The 10,000-nt window shown below is 39.7% G+C and overlaps 1 protein-coding gene across 3 annotated transcripts in view; it reads left to right on the forward strand.

Moving 5' to 3' along the window:
• The window catches only part of LOC121846090 (adhesion G protein-coupled receptor E2-like), a 29,014-nt gene that overhangs the window by 17,032 nt on the left and 1,982 nt on the right, over positions 1–10,000 (forward strand). For 2 of the 3 annotated variants that reach the window (XM_042318878.1, XM_042318877.1), the window contains exons 2-4: positions 2,210–2,443; positions 2,655–2,780; positions 5,138–5,269. In XM_042318878.1, the coding sequence (XP_042174812.1) occupies positions 2,210–2,443; positions 2,655–2,780; positions 5,138–5,269 (492 nt within the window). Of the gene's footprint in view, positions 1–2,209; positions 2,444–2,654; positions 2,781–2,858; positions 3,003–5,137; positions 5,270–10,000 lie in introns of those variants that run through there. The other variant, XM_042318879.1, reaches the window with a different exon arrangement.

The raw sequence follows: 10,000 nt of genomic DNA on the forward strand, positions 1-10,000 counted from the left end.
TCGTTTCTTAAATAGTGGCGCAAGGAGTTATGGGATATTAGAATCCTTTAGTTTTGACCAGTATTTTCTGAATCCAGGCATGGGTCTAGTTTAGGACAGTGTAATAATTACATGAAGAAGCATTCAAATGAAATAAAAAATGAATTGGACCAGCACCATTGCTGGATTCTACAAGATTATCATTGAAAACGTGACCAGCGATCAGGACATCAAGAAATAAAGTGGCTGTAGATCATTTGAAAAACGTTTAAATAAGCGCTATGTGTTCGGTGAGTACCGGTAGTTAGTTGCAATTCACTATGATTGTTACATTTTTACTTCGATGGCAAACTTTCTGTACTGCTAACATTCGCTTCCAGTCACTTCCAGTCATTTTTGCTCCGATGCTGGTCCAATAAATGTGTTTATTTTCGACAGCTTCGCATGGAATTATTACGTTGTCATAACCTGTATTTATTCTACCTACAGTAGGCATGGGTACACTCATAATGCTGCCAGTCCTCACCATTATGTCATCATTGACTTGGAATGGGGACTTCCATTCTATTCATTCTAGTTCTAAGGTCAATACTCCCCAAAAGGCAGCTTGAAAAGTAGCTGAATTTGTAGCTAGATTTGAAGTTTCTGGATGGTTCTGAAACCTTGCTAAATATAGCGACAAAGTCACTTTTATTGACAAAACTGGTCTGATACAAAAGTATTGATGTTTCTATCAGAGTAAACTGGTCTGGTCTGATACAAAAGTATTGATGTTTCTATCAGAGTAAAAATACCATGTGATTGATGACGTTTGAAGCTTTGGACGTCACAACAACCGTCAAAGACAGTGCAGTGTGGAGACTGAAACTGACAGTACAGTGTGAAGGCTGAAACTGACAGTACAGTGTGAAGGCTGAAACTGACAGTACAGTGTGAAGGCTGAAACTGACAGTACAGTGTGGAGGCTGAAACTGCTTCTCCAATAGAAATCCCTGATCACACTTACAGGATTAGAAATTGTGACTAGGACAGTACAGTGTGGAGGCTGAAACTGCTCCTCCAATAGAAATCCCTAATCGCATTTACAGGATTAGAAATCGTGGCTAGCGGTCGGGAAATAAAAGTAATGATGAATCATTTTGAATCATTTTTAACTTCTCTCATTGACTTCTCAAACCCCAAACTGCCCTGATCTGCTTGGTCTATTATGCAAGCGTTCCATATTGTGCATCTGGGTTAAGACTGCTGGACAGTGAGCGCCGACCTCTGCTGTACGCTTTTCGTTTTATCTAGTTTTATCTAGAAAGATCGCTCAGGGCGTAGAACCACACAGGAATCTATCTTGAAATCACAGCACACCACTATTGATTGGGCTCGCTAGCGGCACAGCGGTCTAAGGCACTGCATCTCAGTGCTAGAGGCGTCACTACAGACACCCTGGTTTGACCAGGCTGTTTCACAACTGGCCGTGATTGGGAGTCCCATAGGGCGGAGCACAATTTGCCCCAAAGGCTTCAGAAAGCCTCCCATTGGTAGTTGTTTGGTTAAGTAATACCCTCCCACCCTCTCTCTCTCTCTGTGTCTGAATCTCCCTCCCTCCCTCTGTCTGTCTGTCTGTCTGTCTGTCTGTCTGTCTGTCTGTCTGTCTGTCTGTCTGTGTCTGAATCTCCCTCCCTCTGTCTGTCTGTCTGTCTGTCTCTGTCTGTCTGTCTGTGTGTCTGTCTGTCTGTCTGTCTGTCTGTCTGTCTGTCTGTCTGTCTGTCTGTCTGTCTGTCTGTCTGTCTGTCTGTCTGTCTGTCTGTCTGTCTGTGTCTGAATCTCCCTCTGTCTGTCTGTCTGTCTGTCTGTCTGTCTGTCTGTCTGTCTGTCTGTCTGTCTGTCTGTCTGTCTGTCTGTCTGTCTGTGTCTGAATCTCCCTCCCTCTGTCTGTCTGTCTGTCTGTCTGTCTGTCTGTCTGTCTGTCTGTCTGTCTGTCTGTCTGTCTGTCTGTCTGTCTGTCTGTCTGTCTGTCTGTCTGTCTGTCTGTCTGTCTGTCTGTCTGTCTGCGTGTCTGTCTGTGTTTGAATCTCCCTCCCTCTGTCTCTGTCTGTCTGTCTGTCTGTCTGTCTGTCTGTCTGTCTGTCTGTCTGTCTGTCTGTCTGTCTGTCTGTCTGTCTGTCTGTCTGTCTGTCTGTCTGTCTGTCTGTCTGTGTCGCTCTCTCACTCTCTCTCCCTTTCTCTCTCCTCACAGGTCTTCATTTCACTCTACTGGGGAACATAGAGGCCAGAGATTGCAGCCTGGGCTTCATTGCCAAAGGGAGACAATGTGATGATATAGATGAGTGTAAAGAGTGGGACAGTAACCCACCCTGTGGAAGTAATGCCACATGTTACAACACACAGGGGAGCTTCTACTGTCACTGTCTACCTGGGTTCAGATCCACAACATCTTTGAAGTTTACTCCTTTTGCTGGGGAGTGTAAGGGTGAGTATTCAATTGTCTGAGTGTGTGTGTGTGTGTGTGTGTGTGTGTGTGTGTGTGTGTGTGTGTGTGTGTGTGAATGATACATGTCAAGGGAATTAAACATTGCTTTGGCTCCTATCTCCTTATTTCCTCTGTTCAGGAAGTTGTCCAATAGAAAAGTGTTTTTGTTGCAAAACAAATTTTTTGAACACATATTTCCTTCTCTCTTCAGACCTCAATGAGTGCCTGGAGAACCCACCGGTTTGTGGCAGCAACACCATTTGCATCAACACCATCGGGAGCTTCAACTGCCAATGTCAACCTGGGTTCAGAGTTACTTACGCTGGACACTGTGCAGGTGAGTCCAAAAAAAGAGCATCAATGTGTGTGTGCATGTGTGTGTGTGTGTGTGTGTGATGCGAGTATCTCAGCTTAGTTTATGTGTGTGTGTGTCCACTACAGATGAGGATGAGTGTGTGTGGGTTCCCCGGTGTGTGGCGCTCTGGGCATGTGCACAAACACAGCTGGCCGATACACCTGCACCTGTCCGCCAGGGCTCAGTAACCACGGCAACAACACTGCCCCTGCACAGGTGAGGTGGCCGAGGCCATGCTAGCTCTGACCTCTTACCTATGAAATCTAACGTCTGACCTTCGACCCCGTGACCCTCACTCTTTGAAGACACCTGTCAGATCTCACAATGCCTGCATACCATGTTTAACCCATCAGTTACCCCGTCACAGGATATAGCAGCAATCTGATGTCTGGATAGATGTTTAACCCATCAGTTACCCCGTCACAGGATATAGCAGCAATCTGATGCCCGATGCACAGTTTAACCCAGCCATTGGTGCAATGCAATTACAATTGAGTCAGCCAATCTGACCAGTCTGGATAAGATATTTAACCCATCAGGACACCCTTCCATGTATTATAGCAGCACAGCTAGTGTCTGATAGATATTTAACCCATCAGTTACCCCTTCACAGGATATCAGTGAGCAGTTCTGAATGCCCGACTGCACATGTTTGATGACGTGAGAACCACTGCATGGCCTAAATTGATTGCAATGTAATACACTGACTTAAATGAGTAAACCTGGAATGTGACCACTGTAAATAAAGGGGATTCCAAAACTCTCCTCCAGGACACAAAGCCTTCCATGTATTGAAGCTATTCCACAGCTAAATGTAAACCTGATTCAACTTGTCAACTAATCTTAAATGCCCTAAACCTGATTGAACAGGTGAGATAGTTAAATGGAAAACAACAAACTGGTGAAATGTTAAATGTCCCTAAACCTGATTGAGGTTTGAGAACCACTGACTGTAATGGCCCTAAACCTGATTGAACTGTGACACCTACACTGACTTTAATGCCCCTAAACCTGATTGAACTGTGACCCCTACACTGACTTAAATGCCCCTAAACCTGATTGAACTGTGACCCCCACACTGACTTAAATGCCCCTAAACCTGATTGAACTGTGACCCCCACACTGACTTTAATGCCCCTAAACCTGATTGAACTGTGACCCCTACACTGACTTTAATGGCCCTAAACCTGATTGAACTGTGACACCTACACTGACTTAAATGCCCCTAAACCTGATTGAACTGTGACCCCTACACTGACTTAAATGCCCCTAAACCTGATTGAACTGTGACCCCACACTGACTTAAATGCCCCTAAACCTGATTGAACTGTGACCCCCACACTGACTTAAATGCCCCTAAACCTGATTGAACTGTGACCCCACACTGACTGTAATGCCCCTAAACCTGATTGAACTGTGACACCCACACTGACTTTAATGCCCCTAAACCTGATTGAACTGTGACCCCCACACTGACTTAAATGCCCCTAAACCTGATTGAACTGTGACCCCACACTGACTTAAATGCCCCTAAACCTGATTGAACTGTGACCCCACACTGACTTTAATGCCACTAAACCTGATTGAACTGTGACCCCCACACTGACTTTAATGCCCCTAAACCTGATTGAACTGTGACCCCCACACTGACTTGCATGCAGCAGATCTGAGACTGTCTGAATGGCTTACTCCCTCTAGATAATCTTGCTCTCTCTCTTTCTCTTTCTCTCACTTTCTTTTTCTCTCCCTTTATTATCCTCTCATTCTCTCTGTCTCTTACCATCATTATCCTCTCATTCTCTCTGTCTCTTACCATCATTATCCTCCTATTTTTCCTCTTCCTCCTTATTATCAGCTGTCTGAGCTGCTTACCGATCGCTGCAGCTGTACACAGCCCATCTGTAAATAGCCCATCCAATCTACCTACCTCATCCCCATATTGTTTAAATTAACTTTTTTGCTCTTTTGCACACCAGTATTTCTATTTGCACATCATCTGCTCATCTATCACTCCAGTGTTAATTTGCTAAATTGTAATTATTTCGCTGCTATGGCCTATTTATTGCCTTACCTCCTCACATCATTTGCACACACTGTATATAGACTTTTTCTATTGTGTTATCGACTGTACGTTTGTTTATTCCATGTGTAACTCTGTGTTGTTGTATGTGTCGCACTGCTTTGCTTTATATTGGCCAGGTCACAGTTGTAAATTAGAACTTGTTCTCAACTGGCCTACCTGATTAAATAAAGGTGAAATAAAATTTAAAAAATCATTAAAAAATCATCATTATCCCCCACCCTACACTCATCTCTCTTTTTATCTCTTTCTCCCTCAGACATAGATGAGTGTAATGAGATCGCTGGTATCTGTGGAGTGGGCGGGGACTGCCAGAACCAGAAAGGAAGCTACAGTTGCCTCTGTCACCCTGGATACAGTAACTACGACAACAAACAGGCTCAGTGCTCAGGTGATTGTAGAATCTGGTACTATGACGCGTTGCTTCCCACGACACCATACATTACAATACGATCACTTTGTCTCTTAGAAGAGGAAGGCCTGGATCGGAAATATAACTAGGCTCCTATTTTAACAGTCCTAAATTACAGCTATATCTAACATAACATAACAACCACTACATGACCAAAAGTATGTGGACACTTCTCGTCTAACATCTCTTTCCAATTCATGGGCATTAATATGGAGTTGATCCCCCCCTTTGCTGCTATAACAGCCTCCACTCTTCTGGGAAAGCTGTTCACTAGATGTTGGAACATTTCTGTGGAGACTTGCTACCATTCAGTCACAAGAGCATTAGTGAGGTCGGGCACTGATGTTGGGCGATTAGGCCTGGCTCACAGTCAGCATTCCAATTTATCCCAAAGGTGTATGATAGGGTTGAGGTCGGGGCTCTGTGCAGGCCAGTCAAGTTCTTCCACACCGATCTCGACAAACCATTTCTGTATGGACAGGAAATGGCCTTCCCCAGACGGTTGACACAAAGTTGGAAGCACAGAATTGTCTACAATGTAATTATATGCTGTAGCTTTCAGCTTTCCCTTCACTGGAACTAAGGGGCCTATCGTGAACCACGAAAAATAGCTCCAGATCATTAGTCCTCCTCAACCAAACCTTACACTTTGCACTATGCATTCTGGCATGTAGCAGTCATCTGCCAAACACAGATTAGTCCGTCGGACTGCCAGATGGTGAAGCATGATTCATCACTCCAGAGAATGTGTTTCCACTGCTCCAATCACGGTGAGCATTACACCACACCAGCCGACGCTTGGCATTGCACATGGTGATCTTACGCTTGTGTGCGGCTGCTCGGCCATGGAAACCCATTTCACGAAGTTCCCGATGAACAGTTATTGTGCTGGCGTTGCTTCAAGAGACCGTTTTTAACTCAGTTGTGAGTCTTGCAACTGAGGACAGACAATTTTTACACAATTTGCGATTTAGCGGCTTAATTGTTGTTGCTTCTAGATGTTTCCCTTCACAATAGCATCACTTACAGTTGACCAGGGCAGCTCTAGAATGGCAGACATTTTACGAACTGACTTGTTGGAAAGGTGGCATCTTATAACGGTTCCACATTGAAAGTCACTGAGCTCTTCAGTAAGGCCATTCTACTGCCAATGTTTGTCTATAAAGATTGCACGGCTGTGTGCTCGATTTTATACACCTGTCAGCAACGGGTGTGGCTGAAATAGCTGAATCTATTCATTTGAAGGGGTGTCCACATACTATTGTATTGACAGTGTAGAGTAACAAAATATAACTTCAAATAATATAACACAAAATAACATAACACATTAGAAAATATCATAATGTAACATATCATAATGTAACATAACATAATGTAACATAGCATAATGTAACATAACATAATGTAAAATAACATAATGTAACATATCATAATGTAACATATCATAATGTAACATAACATAATGTAACATATCATAATGTAACATAACATAATGTAACATAACATAACATAATGTAACATAACATAATGTAACATAACATAATGTAACATAACATAACATAATGTAACATAACATAATGTAACATAACATAATGTAACATAACATAACATAATGTAACATAACATAATGTAACATAACATAATGTAACATATCATAATGTAACATAACATAATGTAACATAACATAATGTAACATATCATAATGTAACATAACATAATGCAACATATCATAATGTAACATAACATAATGTAACATATCATAATGTAACATATCATAATGTAACATATCATAACATAATGTAACATAACATATCATAATGTAACATAACATATCATAATGTAACATATCATAATGTAACATATAATATCATAATGTAACATAACATATCATAATGTAACATATCATAATGTAACATAACATAATGTAACATATCATAATGTAACATAACATAACATAATGTAACATAACATAATGTAACATAACATAACATAATGTAACATAACATAATGTAACATAACATAATGTAACATAACATAATGTAACATAACATAACGTAACATATCATAATGTAACATAACATAATGTAACATAACATAATGTAACATAACATAACACATCATAACATAATGTAACATATCATAATGTAACATATCATAACATAATGTAACATAACATATCATAATGTAACATAACATATCATAATGTAACATATCATAATGTAACATAACATATCATAATGTAACATATCATAATGTAGCATAACATATCATAATGTAACATAACATATCATAATGTAACATATCATAATGTAACATATCATAATGTAACATAACATATCATAATGTAACATAACATATCATAATGTAACATATCATAATGTAACATAACATATCATAATGTAACATATACATAATGTAACATAACATAATGGAGCATAACATAATGTAACATATCATAATGTAACATAACATAATGTAACATAACATAATGTAACATAACATAATGTAACATAACATAATGTAACATAACATAATGTAACATAACATAATGTAACATATCACAATGTAACATAACATAATGTAACATATCATAATGTAACATAGCATAATGTAACATATCATAATGTAACATATCATAACATAATGTAACATAACATAACATAACATATCATAACATAATGTAACATATCATAATGTAACATAACATAATGTAACATATCATAATGTAACATAACATAATGTAACATAACATAATGTAACATAACATAATGTAACATATCATAATGTAACATATCATAATGTAACATATCATAATGTAACATATCATAATGTAACATAACATAATGTAACATATCATAATGTAACATATCATAATGTAACATAACATAATGTAACATAACATAATGTAACATATCATAATGTAACATATCATAATGTAACATAACATAATGTAACATAACATAATGTAACATAACATACCATAATGTAACATATCATAATATAACATATGCATATCTAGCCTATCCTTTGATTCATTAAGTGATTTACAACAGTGAGTGGATACATTTTGTTATGGGTGGCTGCATATTACAGTAAGGTCTGTCCTTCTGTTTCTGTAGGTAGTGTTATTACAGAGACTCTCTGTTCCACTGGCAGCTTCCTCTTCCTAATATAATGTCCCAAATGACACCCTATTCCCTATACTACATTAGACTAGGGCCCTATTCCCTATATAGTGCACTACATTAGACCAGGGCCCATAGAGCACCTCTATAATAGGTTGTCATTTGGGATGCATGCTAGGATGGTTACCATGGAAACATTTCAGCACTGGTGTGCTGTGGGTTTCGGGTGTCATCATGTCCGGGTGTCCGGGTGTCTCATGTCTTCATTTATATCTTAGTTAGTTGGTATCTGATGGTAAACTTGGTTACCCATGGCAACAACTTTGATCTACTATTGTGGTGTGGTGTTGGTGTGTAGTGTTGTTGTGTTGCGGTGTGTTGTATTTGTATTGATTAAGGATCCCCATTAGTTCCAGCCAAGGCAGCAGCTAGTCTTCCAGGGGTCCAGCAACATTAATAACCACTCTGGGATAGGCGGGATGCAAATGTCCCCACCTGGCCAATTGGCAGGAAAAATGCAGAGCGCCAAATTTAAAAAAAATTTCTATAAAATTCAAACTTTCATTAATTCACACATGTCTGTGTATTTACTTTTATTTAACTAGGCAAGTCAGTTAATTAAGAACAAATTCTTATTTTCAATGACGGCCTAGGAACAGTGGGTTAACTGCCTGTTCAGGGGCAGAACGACAGATTTGTACCTTGCAACCTTCCGGTTACTAGTGCAACAATCTAACCGCTAGGCTACCTTGTGTTGTGTTGTGTTGTGTTGTGTTGTGCTACCCAGGTGTTGTGAATCCAGCCAACATGTCAGATTTCAAAAGGCTTTTCGGCGAAAGCATAAGAAGCTATTATCTGAGGATAGCACAACAGTAAACAAAGAAAGCATAGCATATTTCAACCCTGCAGGCACCACACAAAACGCAGGAAATAAAATATAATTCATGCCTTACCTTTGACGAGCTTCTTCTGTTGGCACTCCAATATGTCCCATAAACATCACAAATGGTCCTTTTGTTCGATTAATTCCGTCGATATATTTACAAAATGTCCATTTATTTGGCGTGTTTGATCCAGAAAAAAAAAACAGCTTCCACTTTGAGCAACATCACCACAAAATATCTCAAAAGTTACCTGTAAACTTTGCCAAAACATTTCAAACTACTTTTATAATACAACTTTAGGTATTTTTAAACGTTAATAATCGATCAAATTGAAGACGGGTCAATCTGTGTTCAATACAGGAGGATCACAAACCAACGCTACTTTTCACGTCTGAAACAGTACACATAACGTTACCCTGTTACCCACGCTACTTTCCAAGTCTTGCGCTACTCTGAAACAGTACACATAACGTTACCCTGTTACCCACGCTACTTTCCAAGTCTTGCGCTACTCTGAAACAGTACACATAACGTTACCCTGTTACCCACGCTACTTTCCAAGTCTTGCGCTACTCTGAAACAGTACACATAACGTTACCCTGTTACCCACGCTACTTTCCAAGTCTTGCGCTACTCTGAAACAGTACACATAACGTTACCCTGTTACCCACGCTACTTTCCAAGTCTTGCGCTACTCTGAA

Source organism: Oncorhynchus tshawytscha, unplaced genomic scaffold (genome assembly GCF_018296145.1).
Source record: "Oncorhynchus tshawytscha isolate Ot180627B unplaced genomic scaffold, Otsh_v2.0 Un_contig_447_pilon_pilon, whole genome shotgun sequence".
Lineage (NCBI taxonomy): Eukaryota > Metazoa > Chordata > Actinopteri > Salmoniformes > Salmonidae > Oncorhynchus > Oncorhynchus tshawytscha.